General features: G+C 39.1%; 1 protein-coding gene across 3 annotated transcripts; it reads right to left on the bottom strand.

Annotated features, from left to right (window-relative positions):
- Positions 1–130: 130 nt before the first annotated feature.
- On the bottom strand, positions 131–12,919 carry fam133b (family with sequence similarity 133 member B). Of its 3 annotated transcripts, none has more exons than XM_080443002.1 (11): positions 12,778–12,919; positions 11,062–11,159; positions 9,037–9,115; positions 6,736–6,903; positions 6,613–6,648; positions 6,427–6,495; positions 5,567–5,665; positions 4,248–4,289; positions 3,367–3,459; positions 1,974–2,024; positions 131–1,339 (listed from the first exon to the last, which is right to left on the bottom strand). In XM_080443002.1, exons 1-11 carry the CDS (start codon positions 12,799–12,801, stop codon positions 1,241–1,243), a joined length of 858 nt encoding a protein of 285 aa, XP_080299128.1. In that variant the 5' UTR covers positions 12,802–12,919; the 3' UTR covers positions 131–1,240. The 3 variants fall into 3 exon arrangements, with proteins under 3 accessions (XP_080299128.1, XP_080299129.1, XP_080299130.1); XM_080443003.1 differs by having other exon boundaries at positions 4,248–4,286; XM_080443004.1 differs by having other exon boundaries at positions 6,613–6,645.
- Between the last annotated feature and the right edge of the window lie 6,082 nt (positions 12,920–19,001).

The following is a 19,001-nucleotide window of genomic DNA, read 5'->3' as shown; positions in this document are numbered from 1 at the left end:
CGCTGTAGTTTTAACTGGTCAGTCTAGACTCTAGTCAAACTGAACCTATAAACAGTGAATTTAAGATATTAATTAATCCAAGGCAGTGATTCAAAAAGGATGTGTGCCAACTAAATAAAGTTGTCAAGTCTAAAACAATAACACTTTAATGAATAGCCATCGTTTACTGTATACATTTACATTGCTGTCAAACTCATCACATCTAATGGAAAGGGAACTATATTCCCGGTACGAATTTTGACCATGTAATAAACATTTTTATGACAAGCCCAACTTCAATATGAGGCTGGCAAGACAAAGAGAAAGGTCATCAGGTGTACATGCATGACACAGGCACTAGCATAACGGCCTCACTGTCCCACTGACTTCAGCATTAGAGATCGGAGAGGTCTGGGTATAAAGCAGACAGTAGAGGCGAATTCACACTTTATTGCACAACTCTTGACTAAGATGACACATTTTTCAGTTGGAAATGCATAATTTTAGCTGAACGACACTTGTCAAAAGGGTTGTGCAATGAAGTAGTAGACTATAAATTATCCCTCAACTCTGAGAGGGCCAGCATACAAAGGTGGAAAATGAGTGCTGCTGAACAGGACTCATTAAACAATAGAAGTCATTATCTGCAGGGAGTACAATAGGCTCTTGATAATTGGTTGAATCCGCTCTGCAAACCAACAGCATTTCCCTCTCTGGTAAATGAGGATTTAACAAGTGAATTATTACACGCCAAGTACTGTAGATAAGATCCACAAATGGCAGGTCAAACAAGGGCAGATTTGAAAATTGAATCTGTCCCTGTAACCGACCTTAAAAATACAATCCAACTACCAAAACAAATAAAAAATAATGTAGATTTGCCACTTAAAGGGCCGACGGCCTCTTACTCCCAAAGCTTCCTAGTCTTTACTTTCCCCACCAACACCTTTGTGTCCAAGAGGAACGCAGGTTTAGAAATCTGTTGGCCTCTTTACTCAACTGATGTCACCAAAGTTGGATGTGGAGAAGGTAAAAAAAACAAAAAAAAACATACAAACCAATCAAAGCCAAACCTAACTAGTGAACTGTCATAAAGATGAGAGGTGTAAAGCTGCAGTTGTTAGGGCTAATCCATACTTCATCGGCTGAAGTGTCCGCTCGACGGAAATAACTTCTATTCAAGTGAAAATCTAAATTCTTAGTTGAAAATCCATTATTTTTGTCGAGTGACGCGGTCGTGCCACAGAGTATAAATTAGGCTTTATTCGTAATCGGAGCCAGCCTGAGATGCTGCCGCCTTCTTCTTCTTCTTCCTCCCATGCTTCTTGTGCTTCTTTTTCCGCTTCTTTTTCGATTTGTCCTGTGGTGGAAAGAAGGTGCAAACGTTAACATCATTAACAGGCAGTGTGCTTGTTTCCAGTGTACTATTTCTCATCAGACATACAATACATTACAGATCAGTAACACCACCAATAACAACAACATATATATATATACACTATTTACAGAAAAAAAGAGGGGTGGGTGCGGGGCATAGGATGCCACTCCTACGGGACTCCTTCGGTGCGTTGTTTGACTCTCTGGGGGCAAGTTCAATGCAACAGGCTTGTAAAAGCTATGCAAGATGTGTGCAGGGAGTTGCACTTAGAGGCAGACCTTTATTAATTCCATGGGGGAAATTCCATAAGGGTATTGTAAAGTGTATTGCTCAGGGACACTCAACACGTATATTGGGTGGTCCGGGAGGTGAATTGGTGATCCTCTGATTCCAGACAGCCTTTCTACCCATTAAGCTACGGAATAATAAGGATTACTTCCAAGTATTTAGTGCTTCTTTCTTTCTTTTTTAAATTCAGTACAATACACGTTCAGCTATATCTTACTGAGATGGTATTCATCGCTCTTCTGATATTGGTGTCTTTTTCTCTTCAGCCCAGAACCAAACCAAACTGATGCATTGCGTCTAATAACTGTCATTGACGTAAGATACTTACTGTAATTCTGTCCTTCTCTTCACTACTTCTCTTTTTCTTCTTGGCTTCAACCTGGTGAAAAAGTAGAAATGAGAAACCACAAAATAGTTAACGACTGCCACAAAGCCACTACAGAGGAACAGTTTTTTTCCCCCATGAAGCTCTGAACAATGACCCAGCTGCCAGGTTAACCGTCTTTGACTAGTAAAACAACTGCTCGCCAACAGAGCACACACAGTATTTTTGGACATTATCTTGCACAAGATCTCTGCATATATTGTTTGTTTTTAGACTGCATCTAGGGAAGAAAGAGTTCACAACATGAAGTTAGCCTGCTTAATATTAACTGATATGCATTAGGTTTTGCTTAAAATGAAACCGTCTAATATACAAGCAGTATTCTTGCATACATAGCTATTCTGCAATAAATCTCAGCAAGGTTAATAGCGTTGCCAATCATACAAGGAAACCCATTTGGTGGAAATGGCATATAGCTACTACAACTCAACTAGACAGTACTTCCGTGTAAACATACCTGGCACAAAGTGTTCAAAAGGACACTTTGGTAGCGGGTTGGGTTGCGTAGTTACCTTGTCATGATGCAAGATATCTTGCTCCGTTGCACAGTTTATTCATTAATTGGAAAATGATAATCCAATTGTTTGCGTTCATTTATGTAGCAAGAGTGACTTTGAGAGCGGTTTCCCCGTACAATGCAAGTCAATGAGGGGGCTATTTTTAGATTATCAATTTCTATTCAACCACAGCAAAACATCGCGCCAATTGATCTAGTAATACCATGACAAGGTAACTACACAAACCAACCCGCTACCCAAGTGTCCTTGTGCGTTGTGTTGCCATGTGGACAGAAAACGTTCAAAACCATTTGAAAATGTAAGGGCATTTTCAAATGTATCCACAAATTCCACATTAGCGTGCAGAATACGGTCTACTGTCCGTAGAATACTGGTAATGGTCAATTTTGCTACTGTATGCAAGCAATACAATATCCCAAAGTCTAGTGATACATGACAGTTTTCAAATTTGCAAAAGGTTGTATGCATGAGTATCTGTCGATATGAAGTACATTTTAAGTTCAAACAGTAACTTGTTTTAGCTTTGTCTAACAAAACATCAGTTCAGCTTTTATCACCATCTCACCAAATGTCCCTCGTCCAAAAAGCAGGTGAATGAAAAAGAGGCAAAGTGGGATATTTAAAAAAAAGAAGAAAAACCCTGCTTTTTTATTTTATTTATCTTTGGTTTGGTTCAGTTCTTGATTTTTACTCACACAGGACAGTACAGACTGTCCTGTGTTTCACGCTTACTGCTGTTGATGCCGACACCTGAAAATCCCTCCAGGGATCAATAAAAGCTGATCTCTTGCCGTCCATGTATGCATCTATATACTTACTCCTTCCTCCTCTTCAGAATCAGCTGAGGACTCTGAGGATGAGTCTTTATGGCTTCGCTCTGCCTTCCTTCTCCTTCGCCGGCTTTTTTCATCCTGTGGCAAACATGAGATTGACAGACTTAGAATGAATTGATGAGCATCAGAACAGACTTTGAATTCATTGATGAGCTTCAGAACTACAAAAGTGTGTGGAATGATTTTGATATTAAACCCTTGTTAATGATATTAACCCAAGGGTTTTAATGTTTTCAGGGCAAGGACCCCTTGGCTGAGAGAGAGAGATGAAGCAGGGACCCCCACTACATAGTGTTAAATGGTGACTGCTCATAAGTCCGACATCCCATTACTCCGACTACGTGGCTTCCGCGTGCGGTTAGGGATAGGGTTAGTAATGTCGGAACAATGACATGTCGGAATAATGACATGTAACCGTGTAAAATCATTTAGGATTTTATAATGGGCCTCAGGTGTAAATGGGTTAATGTGTATTTTCAGACATTAAATACAGCTTTTTCCAATGCTTTGCAGTTGTTTTCCAGAAAAAAATTACAATGGCCATGTTCATCACAGGTATGAATTACGCTGAATGAAGCAGCAGGTCAGCTCTGGAATTTGTTTTAACAGTTTCTTCGATTAATTCTGGCTACGAGTCATATTTGACAGACCACACTTTCAAGCGTCCCGGACCCCATGTTGAAGACCCATGCGTTTTTTTTCAACGTTTCCTACTTCCCTGCAATCTTCCCTGTGTACGTGTATAAGGCAGCAATCATAAAGCAGTCTGGGGGGCGTAAACACTTTTAAACTGAAGTACTATTGTCGGTTATCAGTTATCTAAGAGGAACAAAAACATTAAATGGATGATAAAAATGAAGAAGTACCTTTTCTTTGTCTCCTTCCTCCCTGGGTCTTTTCTTCTTCTTCTTGGAAAAAGAAAATCCAGAAAAAAGACAACAGTATTTAGAATGACATGGACCCCCAAATTGATATGTATGCATTTGGCCGCAGACCATCACAGGTTAAAAAATAAAATAATAATAAAAACGCATTTCAGCTGGGCACAATTCAGTATTAAAAAAGGCAAGCCCAGAATGGACTTTCTGAACTCATATCAAGTAACTCATAAGAAATCATATAACTCTACGGTTGTCAAAACACTTAAAAGCATGAGAACAGTGTGTTTGCTTTGGTACCTGTAATTCTTTATTACAATGAACTTATCATTATAATGTTCCCCTTTATGTAGCAGAGAACAAAGTACTCTTAGAGTTCAAAAGGGCAAGACTCCAGTCCAGTGGTAAAGGTGCTCACTAAGTCAAAACATAATCATAGATGAAAGGGGTCCCACTGCCATCCAACAGCAAATCTTCAAGCACACTCCAACAAGCAAGGGATTACAATAAAAAGCCTCTAATGAGACAGTAGGGCTAAACACAATTGAAAAACAATTAAAACGCCAAGGACGCCAACTTGTTCTATTCCCTCCAATCTAAGGGAATGTGAATTATTATCTGAGAAAGACGCAAAAATAGTGAAAATAACAGATCTACATGCTCACAACGCCGAGTATGTAGATTGGCTATTTTCACAATATTTATCTGTGGAACAGTTTCAAACTAAATGTAATGCCTCAACTCCTATTCCAACAATTCCAAGTGCTTGTCTTCAAAATATGTTTTTATTTTTGTGTGTGGGGGGGGGGGGGGGGGTGAAAAGGTTGAGTACCACTGATCTACATTATAGATTAACTCTTAACTAGTAGATAACTCTAGGTTTGTTCTTTAAAGAGGGAGCCCTTATCAAACTAAAGTTAGAAAGATGGTGAAAAGCCTTATTTAAAGAAGGATCCCTTCTGAGGATATCCCAATTTGATCCAATGATTTGTTTAATCTGTGAAAATACACCAGAAGTGTCTTTTTTCAATCCATTTGGTGGTTGGACCTTTATGTAACAATGGTGATGCTTTTTCCATCCAATAAAATGTATTTTTTGACCATGAGAAAATAATGCTGGCCTTATATCCTTTAGTAATTCAATTCTAAGATGTGACATTGAGCAGAGTAATATACTTCATCATGCAAATTGAAAATTGCTTGTAGTAAATACTAGAAAAATGAAAAAAAAATACAGATTTTGACCAAGAAAAGATCTAGAGGGACATGCAGTTTGAATGGACATTGGACATTATGCCTGAGCCAACCTTGCTTTCTGGGTCGGATTCAGCTGCTGAGTCGTCAGACGCCCTCCTGGCTGAAGACTTCTTCCTTTTCCGCTTCTTCTTCACACTTCTCTTTTCATCCTGTTAAAAATAAATAAACGCAATTAATTCATGTGTATTCTGTGACGGGTAAGCTTAAAAATAAATAGAGACTCCCATCTGCCTCACTGTTTTTCCTTTTTTCATTTATAATAATCTTTTTCCATCATTATTAACACATTGAATGCCAATCGCGTAGATCTACGCGAACCTATTTAAAGCCGCAGCGTGCCAGTCGCGTAGATCTACGCGAACCGCCGATTCCCATGTTAATCGCCCAAGGTGCACTTTCCGATTTTTTTTGATCCATTTCCGTTTCCGGTTTTCGGTCGGAAACGGAATTATTCGGGTTCCGGTTTTTTCGATCGTATCCGCTTCCTGTCTGGGATCCTGTTTAAAACTCGATTTTCTCTGGTTGTTGTTTTTCTCCTCGCTGATCACTGTTTAGCGTGTATCGGCTGTAGCTTCAAGATGGCGGCTCGCATTTGGAAACTGTTTTCGCTGGACGTTTCTCACGGATCCGCTGTGTGTTTAGAACCAAATGAACGCGCACTTTTAACTTATTTAGCGAGGTCTGTGGCGACATGATAAAAACAAAAAAACAACAATAAAACGCTGGCACTGGTGAGTACATTATGAGATTAAACTCTGGCATGGAATGTGTTAAAGAATAATTTTTTGAAAAATAAAATAAAATCCAAGTTTAATGCTTCAGCAATTCAAGCATTATCTGCATACAGTATCATCACTACAATATTAACTCAATGTCAACCCGTAAGAAAGGACCCACTGACTCAACTCACCTCGTCCTCGGACTCCGAGGAAGAACTGCTGGAGGAATCAGAACTCGATGAAGAGGAAGATGAAGAATGCTTGACCAAAACATAACCAAAGCAGAGCTTGTTAGACTTGATCGTCATTCACTGACCTACTTAAAGCTGTATAATGTAGGGCATTCAGACATCAGAATACGGGAGAGCTTTCCTCACCCTGCTTGATTTCTTCTTCTTCTCTTTCTTCTTCTTCTAAGACACAAACAAAACAAAGTCAGAAAAGCAAGGACATCTTCACAAATTCAATCCAAAATATTTCACAGCAGAGAGGAGACCTACCTCTTTCTTCTCCTTCTTCTCCTCTTTCTCCTTCTCTTTTTCGGCAATCTTTGTCTCTTTTTCCTTGGCCTTTGTCTCTTTCTCCTTTGCCTTTTTCTCCTTTTCAATGGCCTTGTCAGCCCCGGCTAACATCTTCTCTCTGTTTTTAGCCAGTTCTTTCTTCCATCTCTGAGGAAACAGTACAAGTATGTTTTACAACTGGATAATTATAAACAATTTCACTGGCAAATGTAATAATCAAAATAGGGATTAAAACTAGGGATCTAAAATATCAAACATTGATCGTCACTTTATAATAGTGAGACATTCATTGATATATATTAAAGACATCCATCCTATATTAAAATTGGCCAATGGGATGGCGGGCGGACCGCTGCCACATCACTCTCACTCACGCATAACCATAAACAAACCCAATACGCCCATATATAGGCAGGGCCACGTCATTCTGACATGACAATCAACAAACCCAACCGATATGTCCATATATTGGCATATATGGATCTCCAGTTGTCCAGAACGGCTGATCCAACTGATATGCCCATATATGGGCAGGCCAATATATCAGGGATTTCAATATATGGGCATAAAAGGGACATGGACTGACAGATACAGAGATCTCCATATATGGACATAAAAGGGACAGGTAGACAGACAGATACAGAGATCTCCATATATGGGCACTAAAGGGACACAGACGGGTACAACAGGTACTCTGATAAAGCCCCTGACTTAGAGATATTGGTCGGATCGGTGGTGAAGCTCTAGATGTGATTTTTTTCTAGTATTAAAATCAGTTAAAACTACATTTTTCCTCCCCAAACTATGGACAACAAAAAGGCAGAAGGTATTTTCCCCCTATGTTAGCTGACAAGCAGCTCTTACTGCCATGCAGCAATTTCTGGCAAACATCGTTTCTTTTTTGTTTATTCAACCATGCTTGTATGCTGGTCAACTACAGTGAGTATTTCAAGTTGAAATGTGTGTCTATATTGTACCTGGACATTTTCCCAATTATCTATGCTTTTAAGAGGCATTCATACCAAGTTAATTAAGTCTAATTAAAACTATAAGATAGACTACAACAGTACAGCTTCCTCCAGATGCAATGTACAAGTCTCTTCTCTCTCAAGTGCTCTTATGGCAGTCCCTGGCAGTGCACAAAATCTTTTCAGATGGGGTCAATTTGGGGGTCCTTGACATGAAAAGGTTTGAGAACCACTGGTATAGAAGCACAGCCATATATATATATATATATATATATATATATATATATATATATATATATATATATATATATATATGTATAATTTGGACATCATTCTACAGTAGATGGACTAGTAAGACCAGTGATACCAGCTGAATGTAATTAAGTACCTGGTATGATGGAAAGCAGGTATATCAGAGGCAAATCTATTTATATTTATATGCCATTTATACTGGTGATAGAATGCACGTTATCTTCGGCTCCATTTAAACCTTCTGGTTTATTCTTTAACCATTACTATGCACACCTGACCAGCCCAGGCACAAAAGGGCAGGTCAGATGTTAAGTGATCTTGTCTTTTATATTATTGCCCTTTATGTTACTAGTTGTTACATCTTATGTACTTGTTCTAAAGCCTTACCTATATCTTTGTTACATCCTTACTGTGGTGCTGCTATGAGAACTGAATTTCCCTCTGGATAACCCTTTTAGACCGGGAACGCATCAGTGTCATTTTTTTGGCTATTCAAAAATAGCAGATATACAAGCTCATAGTGCAGCACTCAGCTTGTAGATCTGCTATTTTTGAAAATTTGTACTCTTGTAAATCTTTGAATTTTGTAACTCAAATCTTTGCTTCTGGGGGGTCCCTGGAACAAAATATATTGAGATGGGGGTCCACGGCCAAATACAAATAATTTTGGGTGGTCCTTGACATTTTGAGAACCACTGATATAATGACAACATATGTTTTTCAAAAGAAAAGTGTATATATATATATATATATATATATACATATATACACACATACATACACACACACACACACACATGGATATATACAGGATTTAGAAGACATTTGTGGAATCCCCAGAAGCAAAGATTTGAATTACAAATGTTCGCTTAAAAAAAAAATATATATATTCAAAGATTTGCAACAAAATTTCACGATTAAAAAAAAATTGTCAAAGAAAATGCTACAGATGCTTTCCCGTTTTGAATGGGTTGGTAAAGGTCTATCTACCAAGGGGTGGGAATTTTTGCTTCTACTGTTTTAGGGCAAAATGTCTGCTGTTCAGGTGAGGGAGATGTACCTCGTTCATCTTGTCCTCAAAGTCAGCCAGGGCTCTGGAGCCTTTCTTCTTCTTCTCCAGCTGCTCTTTGACCTCCTCCCTGGAGAGAGAAGGGAAACATTCAGCTATAAAACACTGCAGAAATGTTTTCTCTTTTTAATGTATGAAAGATTAGTTTATATTCCATTTCTACTGCCGACTCAAATGTTCACCATTTCCATTACCTTTTGTTTTATACAATGCCTTTCATTGCACTGCAACAAGTTCATTTTACAAAAACAAAAAACTTGGTTATAGATAACACAGGAAAACAAGTCCATCATTCCATCCTAGGTACTACAAGGAGATCCAGGGATCCAATCAAGGTTTTTATTGTCGCAGTCAATACAGCTGCATTATAGAGAGTGGGGAACGTCGTCAGCATCACATGGTTTAGCGGTAGCAATTTTCTTTTGAGTAGAGGGATACTGTTAACATTCATGTTGCTGAGTAAACACACAGAACGTAGACGATGCACTTTCTATCTTATTCTTTTCCAATTGTACACTCTTGCACTCTTGAATTATCAACTATAACCGTTCTCACAAGTGGCTTAAGAAACGGTTCACTAATGGTCAGCATTCCAACTTGAAGTGAAACTATGAAGCTCAGATCAACCGGTTAACCAAGAGGCATTGCATTGTGTGGAACCGTGGGAACAAACGTCACCTTCTGTATTACCCGATACATGTTTGATTGTTCATGACATTTTCACACTTCAGTATGATCACAATCAGTGATCGGAACAGCACGATTGCCAATTCAAATCGGACCAACAGTTTCCGAGTTACTTCTTATTAGGTTGTTAAACTGTTAACATTGCACAACTAGCTGGCTGCAAAGCTACATAACTAAGCATTTCAGTGGGTTTCCCCCCCCCCCCCCCCCCCAAGGCAAACCAGTTTATGAAATAATGCTACAGTGTTATCCATCTGGGTACATTCATTACACCTCAGCACACTGAAGTCAAAGTAATGCAACACGTAGAGTCACTGTCACTACTGTCAGTCTCTCACAACAAGAGTGTACTGATTAGTACTTGATGGTGCCCGGCATGTTTATTCAACTCTGTAATAAAACAGAAAATACATTTTCATGTGGGTTGTCAATTTCATCCAATCAGGAGAGAGTACCCAATTATCAGCTTGGGTTTTAGTGTTCCGAGTTCCAATTGTGCGTTTGTTTTTCGAGTATAAGTTCCATCTCCTGAGTGGATGAAATTGGTACACTGACCTGAAAATTGATTTTCTGTTTACTAAAGAGCTGGAGAGACAGGGTGACCCCAGTTAGTGAATGGACACTATAGCAAATAATCAGGATATAGAGCTAGCTAGTCAACACTTATTGCAATTGCAATAAAGATCACTTATTGCAGCTTTAAGTAAAACTGAGATTTAAAAAAAAGGCTACCATAAAAAAAACAAGGGTATTTGTTATTAGGACAACTTTGTTGAAGGGTTATTTTATTAGTTTGTAATGATAATGATAGTGATTTTAAACTGGGGGGCAGGGGCATTCTGTCCATTGGTAAATAGTCATGAACGTAGCCTCCGATTTCCGTGAAACTTTCTACGCACATCCCCACAGTTAAAAATCACTCAAATGATAGAAAGCAATAGATGATTAGAACTCATCTTTTAATTATTATCATTACAAACTAATAAAATAACCCTTGTTGTAAAAAAACTAAGTTGTCCTTTAAATACATAATAACTTTTTTCCATCTGCACAGTTGTAGCGGTTAAATGTGCATTTGACTTCCAGACAGCCTTTCCCACAACATGCGCATTGAATAGGACCATCAGGTGATGCTCTAACTTGTTTTTTCAGGTTCCTGTGCTGGGGTGCTGTCAGTGTGCCGTGTGTTGAGATACTTTTTGAAATTGTGGTTAAAAGTGTAAATTCGATGGTTGTGAAGCTTATGTTAGGCATAACTTCCTTCAAGGTCACTTGAATCATAATACTATTAATGCTCCCCAACAGTGAAACGATTTGACCTGTACTTACCATGTTGGCCGAGGTCTACTGAGGTAATCCTGAATAGATGGTCCTTGGTTTGCTGGAGGTCCTCTGGCCCTTGCAGCAGCTATTGGGTTGACATAAGACTGAAACACACACACAGGAATGATATTAAAGCATTAAGGCATTACTATATCGTGGGCTTCTGTTAAAAGTAAAGTGATGTATGAGATTCAGTTCACGCTAGGTCGGGGCCTAATGTGAAGAGTGAAGATTCCAGGTTGCTGCTGCTGCTTGCACAAATACTGTGGATCCTGAACAACCAGATAAAAAAGGCCTTTATCTCCCATGCCAAGACTAGTTTCCATATTTCAAAACCGAACATGTATCCCGAAATGTATCAAGTTATAAAAACATGAAACCGTGGCATTGTATATGGGGTTTATAGCTTGAGGCCAATTTGCGACCCCAGTACCTTGTTAGGCCTTTCTACACATAATATCTACCTAGTAAAAAATTATAAATTACAAAAGACATATGCATGAAGCTCTAGTATAAACAAGTACACAAGCATTAACATTCCCAATGTACAGTCATGAAAGCAGTGATGTTAACGTTTTAAAACGTGCCTTTTTTTGGTTTGATTTCAACCAGTATTTAACCTTTTCACTAAATATGTTGAGATCAGTTATTCAGTTTGTTTCTTTATTTCAGTTGGTAGGGCATTCTACAAGTGTGTCCCTTTTACTGAATAAGATGACTGACCAACAGTGAAACTCGGGTTTCTGTTTACAAATAAAAAAAAAGCTAACTTTGCTCTATATATAGCATCGCTAGTTAAAGAGCTCACGCCATATTTTAAGATGCAGTAAGTCTAGAGTTGCCTATAAGACACTTAAAGACAAAGATACACATTGTTACGACAACTAAACTATCCCGATTCCCGACACATTCATGTAGGATATATTATTTTTAACATAACATAAATGAACGATTCAACGAGTGATTCAACGCATGTCTAAAAGTGTCCGAAAGTGCTACAAAACAAAGGCCTAGCACTGCTCGGGTTACCTAGCTAATGCTAACAGTGGTGGAAAGTAACCGAGTACATTTACTCAAGTACCGTTACAATTTTGATGTCGGGTCTATGCTCTACATGTCAAGTGTCTTGAGACGACTTGCTGTGATTTGACACTTTAATAAAATGGAAGTGAGGTACTTTTACTTTACTGGACAATCCCTTTTACTTCTACTAACTCCACTAGATCTCAAGAGGCAAATATTATACTTTTTACTCTACTACAATTAATTGAATACTTTACTTACTAGTTACTTTGTAAAACATACATTAACTAGTTAATGTAACCTATAATATATACTTTGGCTATTTCAAAATAGCCGATCTACGATCTGCTATTTTAAAATGATTTTTAAAATGATTTTATAGATTTGGAAACTTATGAAATGGCACATTGTGCATAATGAGTACTTTCTACTTTTGGTACATTTTGATACCAATACTTTTGTACTTTAACTCAAGTAAATTGTTAATACCGGTACTTTTACTTGTAACGGTATTTCTACATTGCAGTATTTATACTTGTACTCAAGTTTAAAAAACGCGAGTACTTTTACCACCACTGCTAGCTTAATGCTAACTTAGCTCACTGGCTAAAGAGCTAACACAGCTAGCTATCATTCTGTTGCTGGGCTTTATGCCTTTTCATAGTTTTAAAAGGGAATATCTTATTCATTACTACGTACCACTCTGTTGTCTCGCTTCCCCATGTCGAATTATGTCGCCGAATAAAATATATATCACGCCAAAGGCTGCTAACATTAGCGTTACATGGCTAACGCTAACATAGCCACAGTTGTTTGTGTTCAATCATGCTCTGCTGCTGCAGATTCACTTTAATGCAGACAGTGTCGCCAGGTTTTTAGAGAGAAACAAGCAACGGGGTCTATGAAAATAGACTCAATGCACAGCAGCCATATTGTGAAGACATTCACAGGTGTTGCCAATGATACTAATGAAGGCTCTGTTCCATTCTTGGTCAAACAGAGTCAGGGTGCTGATGTTGTGCATGTTGGCTCACTGGAAACACTCTGTTACACCAGTGGGTCTACAGTTGGGGTCCAGGGACCCTCATGGGCTTCCAAATGGCCCCTTATACAGGTGTGTAACTCTGAGAGTGTACAAATGGAACCAAATGGACCCGTAAGGGTCCATTTGGTTCCATTTGTACACTCTCAGAGTTATGGGGGTCGTGGAAACCACTGTGCTACACTAAATTAGTATCATTGGCAACATCTGGGAACTTGGGAAGGAAGTGATAATATGGCTGCTGTGCATAGAGCCAAAGAAGCGAGCCCGTCGCCCTTTAAACATAATGCATTGGCTATTTTAGAAATGTTGTGGAAAAAATGTGGAATATTTTTGAAACATTTTAACAACGCAAATCTTGTATGGGGGGTCCCTGGCATAAAATGCTTTCAGATGGGGGTCCGCAGACAAATACCGGTAGCCTACATATTAATTTGGGGGTCCTTGACATGAAAATGTTTGAGAACCACTGGTTTCAACTACATTAGGAAACAGGCCCAAAATAAGCAACTACATTTTAGAAACAAGGCAATCCCCCAAAAAACGCAACCCGCAACCGCGACTACCAATATTTACAAGCAACTTTACAGAAAAACAAGCCCAAATTCGCTTATAATAAGCAGACTTGGCAACACTGCTTGTAATGCGCAGATTTTCTGAAGGAATTAGGAGACGCAGGTCTGCCACCTAGCGGAGGAATCTGCTACCTGCAGGCAAAGCAATGCTAAATCGAAAACCCACGACGTTTATTAAAGAGAGGTTATCTCGGTGAATTGTTGTTGATAATGTTGACTCTGTCTTTTGTCTTTACCGGCTAAATGTACTGTTTGGCTTCAATAATAATAGTAATAATAAGAAAAGTGAGGTATTCATAATTAACTTGACCATTATTCTAGCAAAATTTCATATACATAAATCCAAATTGAGCCATTCAATTTCCAAACCTTTCATTGTATTTGAGATGGAAGCCAAGCAGTACATTTAAACAATTTATGACTCAAAAAATAAGAAAGCTGCAAGAACTGTCCTTTTGTGTTCACTCTTTAATGTTTTCTGTTGGTAAATCCTAGCCTGGTAAACCCTCCCTCCGGAAATCTAATTTCTATTTGATTCCAGGAGTGAGTCTGGCCTGATCGCCCATTCTGCAATATTGGCTGCAGGCTGAGTTGGGCGGAAGTAATACCGTTGACTGACAACCCCTTCAGCCAATGATATTTTTTCCCCTTCAGCCAATCAGCAGTTCACCAGTCTAATGTGACGTCAACGGGACTTTTGAGACAGCCAAGCCCAAAATGGGTTGCCTTATTCGGGTACATGGGTGTCACTGGCCACCCCTACCGGTTCTCTAAATTTTTATTTTTAAATAGGCTTTGTCATGATTAATTGACCACATATATGAAGTTAAACAACTAAATTCTATCCAAACGATATCTTATAAGTAAATTCCGTGCCTCAAAATAGAAGTTAGAGAGCTTTTTGAAGTCAAAAAATCGCGGAGATTATAGCGGACAGAAAAAGATGGCTGCCGTTTGTGTTTTGGGCTCACTCGAACTCGCCACCTGATTGGCCAACTGTCGCTGTCAATCACAGAACGATGTGCGACGACGCTGATAGGCTCGGTTAGCTGGTAATTCCACTAGAAACCCCCACAATGGGCTATCAGGCCAGACTCACTCCTGGAATCAAATAGAAATTAGATTTCCGGAGGGAGGGTTTACCAGGCTAGGTAAATCCCCCCTGGCTCTGATGTTGTTGTATTGATGTATTAATATCTTCTTTGTTTGTGTTTGTTGTTAGTGCTTGTTGTATTGTATTGTATGTCATGATTATTATAAATAAAGATTTGTGAAAAAGAGTTGATTAAAGAGAGGTGTAGGCCAGAGTGATATTTTTTGTTAAAAGAAGCTACAGACCTACTTCTCCCCTGCTCATTTTATTAGTCTCAAGTGGCTCATGGAGAAGAGAGAGTATCAAATATTAAAATGCGTATGTTCGACTACAGCAGGGGTCTTCGACATTATTCAGGCCAAGGACCCCTTAGCTGAGAGAGAGATGAAGCAGGGACCCCCACACTACATATTGAATAAAATTGTGTTGCATATTCAACTTTCATATATTTCATAGATAGCTTCATAGATTTGTTTGACAGCACTATCTCAGTGTATGTTGGATTCACGTTATTGTGTATTTTCAGACATTTAGCCACTTAAACCCTCAATACAAACTTGACCTTTGGCTCTGTACTTGGTACATCAAACCGCCTTGTCGAAAATAGCCGATTTACAAGCTCACAACGGGTATCGCTGCGAGGCGTTGTGAGCTTGTAGATCTGCTATTTTCTCCTCAGAATAGGGATGCTATGGTTCAAGTGGTTAATGTAAAAAAAGTTTCTATCACACAAAGATTTGGAGGACCCCCTGTAGTAACTCAGAGGACCCCCTAGGGGTCCCAGACCCCTAGTTGAAGACCCCTGTTCCACAGCATTGTAAACAAGCCAATACCCAAATATCTAGTTATACACAATTATTTTACCAGTGGGAGCTCCGCAGGCTTTGTAGCAGATTCAAAAGCTGTATGGGAAAGGAGTAAGGACACATTGTTATACTCTGCTCTGCAGCAGCTATGTGGAATGGGTTTATACCTGCCTCAAGTGATATAGCTGGCTGAATAGCAGCTGGACTTAGTTGAGTTGTAACTGGTTCCTTTTACAGTACCCTGTTGTGTTTTGATATTTTACTGTTATGGGTTATATTTTTCACTCAGTTTACACACACACATGTGCACTCTGGACCACAATGCAAATAAGCTCTCAAGCTTTTTTGTGTTTTATGCTTCTGACAGATATGTACAAATACGTATTAAGGTCATGTATATGCACATTTGACAATAAAAACTCTATTCAATAAAGAAATATAAGCTCACTCTCCTGGTTGGATACAGTTGATACTGAAAATGTATTTTCTGTTCACTAAAGAGCTGGAGAGACCCCTGTTACTGAACAAACACTCTATACAAGATTATCAGAATATAGAGCTATTTAACACTTATTTTAACAAAATAAAATGATATACGTAGGTATATAATTTACACCACCCGTAACTGTAGATCAAGTTGGAAAGTTTTAAGTAAACTATTAAAGTGAATCAGTAGCAAAACAAAAATAATGTCCTGTCCTTAACACTGGTCTTATCCTCAACAGGAAAGGACAACTAATATCAAAATAATCTTGCCCCTCTTGATACTGTTTATATAGTAAATAAGTACACATTATTAATGTGTGAAGGCCTGGTGCAGACAGAGCTTTTTTTTTCTTCTCCAATATTATTTTCCATGATGTAGGCTACTGTGTAGGCCTCACGACAACCATGTCAAATGCCTTGTATTTGTGATACTCGACCAAAAAAATCTTAATGGGTCTGACTTGCCATAGCACTTGCCCTAGCTGATGACCTTGCAGGCTTATGCAAAGGCTAAAATGTAATGTAGATAGATGTAGATAGATGCCAGATTGATTTGTAGACCTGGCATCCTATAGTGTGTATAGTTTCAATGTACAGATTTATTTATATTTTTATATTATAGCCTACTGTTTAGACTGATGATAGGGTTTACCTATGATTCTAGATTACTATTTATATGCATTAATGTATTACCCCGTGTTGACCTTGCTTACTGTAAATCGCTCTGGATTAAGAGCGTCTGCTAAATGCCTAAATTGTAAATTGTGATAACAGTCAGTGGTAGAAATCGAGAGGTTGCAGGCAGTGCAACCGCAACCGTGCCCATGATGCTGGGGTGGGGGTGGAGGAATGGAGGGGCCTCGATGAGTATCTCTGGCAGTTAACAGTTGTACTGAGGTTACGGAGGAGGGTGGTTGGAGGGTGTTGGTGATCATTTTGTTCAAGGTTCAACAGCAGGATTCAAAAATTACAAAAATAAAATAATTTGGAGAGTATCCATTATTACAACTTTAAAATGATAATACAAATAATACATGCAATATTTATACATTCCACAAATTGAATACCAACATTTCCAAAATAGCCGATCTACAAGCTCACAGTGCGAGACGTTGGGAGCTTGTAGATCCGCTATTGGGTCAATTTTCGAAACGGTTCAAATTTGTATTTATTTTCATTTTCACCTATTATAGTGACATGCCCAAAGTTGGGACATTATTAAGTTAAGTGAGAATGATTAATTATATAGCCTATATCCTATATTAAAATTGGCTATTGGGAGGGCCAGCGGACCGGCCGGCGGACCAGACATAACCATAAACAAACCCGATAGGCCCAAGCCGATATGCCCTAATATAGAGGCATATGGAGATCTGGTTGTCCAAAGCCACAGACCTACTGCTATGCCCATATATGGTCATGTGCATACATGGGGCCGAATGACTTCAAGCTCAGCACGCACGTCAGCTGGGATTCGAGGGAGTGTGGTGCCCGCCACCGAGTCGTTTGAACATGCAGTTGGCCAGAACCACCAAACCAATATGCCCATATATGGGCATGCCAATATACAGGGTATGGGCATATGCTAGTGCCATCAGGGATCTCCATATATGGGCACAAAAGGGACAAAGACAGACGGGTACAACAGGTAATCTGAAAAAGCCCTGTCACTATGGATCAGACATATTGGTCGGATCTGCAGTGCGACGTATTTGTGAGGGCCGCGTAGTGGCCTGAACTCTAGATGTGAACTCTAGTCTAGATTACTCTCTAGTAATCAATAAATAACACTATGAGAAGTATACAATCACTTCACGGGGGAAATTGTGATTCTTTAAATCCTGCATCGACAGAGCACATTAAACTGCCCATAACCTTCTGCCTTCACTTTAATCTAGTATGCAAATAGAGCGAACAGCCTAATTTCCAATATTGCTCCTAAATGGGCTTGTACATATCATACACAAAAACAAATAACAAAAAATGCATTTGTACATTGATTGATCATTGTTGGATTGAGTTTAGTGACCTTTAACAAGGTGATGAAACGTCTAATTATGACTAGAACCTCCCCAATAAAAAGGTATAGGCCCAGTCTATTTACATGGCATGACAACACACAAATAATCTCGAACTATTCACATGCTTAGAAGAGCTGATAGAATGTAAAGATTGATGTGGAGGAGCTCCTGAAATTACTCCATGCGCTGCTCGACAGCACCCCCCAGAGGAGCCACAATGCATGCCGTTGACTATGTGCCAGAGCGAGTCATGTCAAGAGCCATAGAAAAACGACAGTTAACCACTTAAACACTTTGCTTACTTTACTTTGCTGACCGGAGTCCCCCAGGGGTCTCAACTAGGCCCCCTCCTCCCCCCCCCCCTATACACCAAATATCTTTGCCAAAAATAGTCAGATATGAGGCATTTCTGCCAAATGTTCAATCCAGAATAGGGATTCTAGAGTTACTGTTACTTGCACCACAACAGATCTCATATCGTCTGTCTGGTGGAAACCTCATGTTCAAAACTGTGACTTTTCAGGATTAAAACAAAACAAAACAGCAAAAGTAGCAGATCTACAAGCTCAAAACGCCCTGCTTTGCGCTGCATTTGACACTCAAGTTTACACACACAAGCGTTTGACACGCTGTCTTCAAATTGCAAATTAACAAACTGATAAAAGTTGCATGTGTTTATTGTGGTCCCAAAACTCACGCAATTTTAACCATACACCCCGACAAATGGTTTAAACCCTTCAGTGACCTTGTATTCCGCGTATGTTTGCCCAATGATAACCATTTGTTTCTGTTATAGGGTTTTGCATTGGTCATGGCCTTTCTCGAGGCCTACATTTCCCCTGCTTACATGGCAATAACATAGATAGACCGTGTGTACAGGCAGTTATCGACAGACAGTAA

This window comes from Gymnoscopelus braueri, assembly GCF_963280865.1.
Source record: "Gymnoscopelus braueri genome assembly, chromosome: 11".
Lineage (NCBI taxonomy): Eukaryota > Metazoa > Chordata > Actinopteri > Myctophiformes > Myctophidae > Gymnoscopelus > Gymnoscopelus braueri.
The sequence above is the reverse complement of the archived record's forward strand: the minus strand, read 5'-3'. Positions and strand labels throughout refer to the sequence as shown.

Excerpts from the sequence above, each read along its gene's own strand:
- fam133b (XM_080443002.1), bottom strand. The coding sequence starts at position 12,801 with ATGGGGAAGCGAGACAACAGAGTG. Across the intron at positions 9,116-11,061 it reads AGTAGACCTCGGCCAACATG|GGAGGAGGTCAAAGAGCAGC; the intron begins GTAAGTACAGGT and ends TTCTCTCTCCAG. Across the intron at positions 4,290-5,566 it reads AATCCGACCCAGAAAGCAAG|AAGAAGAAGAAAAGACCCAG; the intron begins GTTGGCTCAGGC and ends TCTTTTTCCAAG.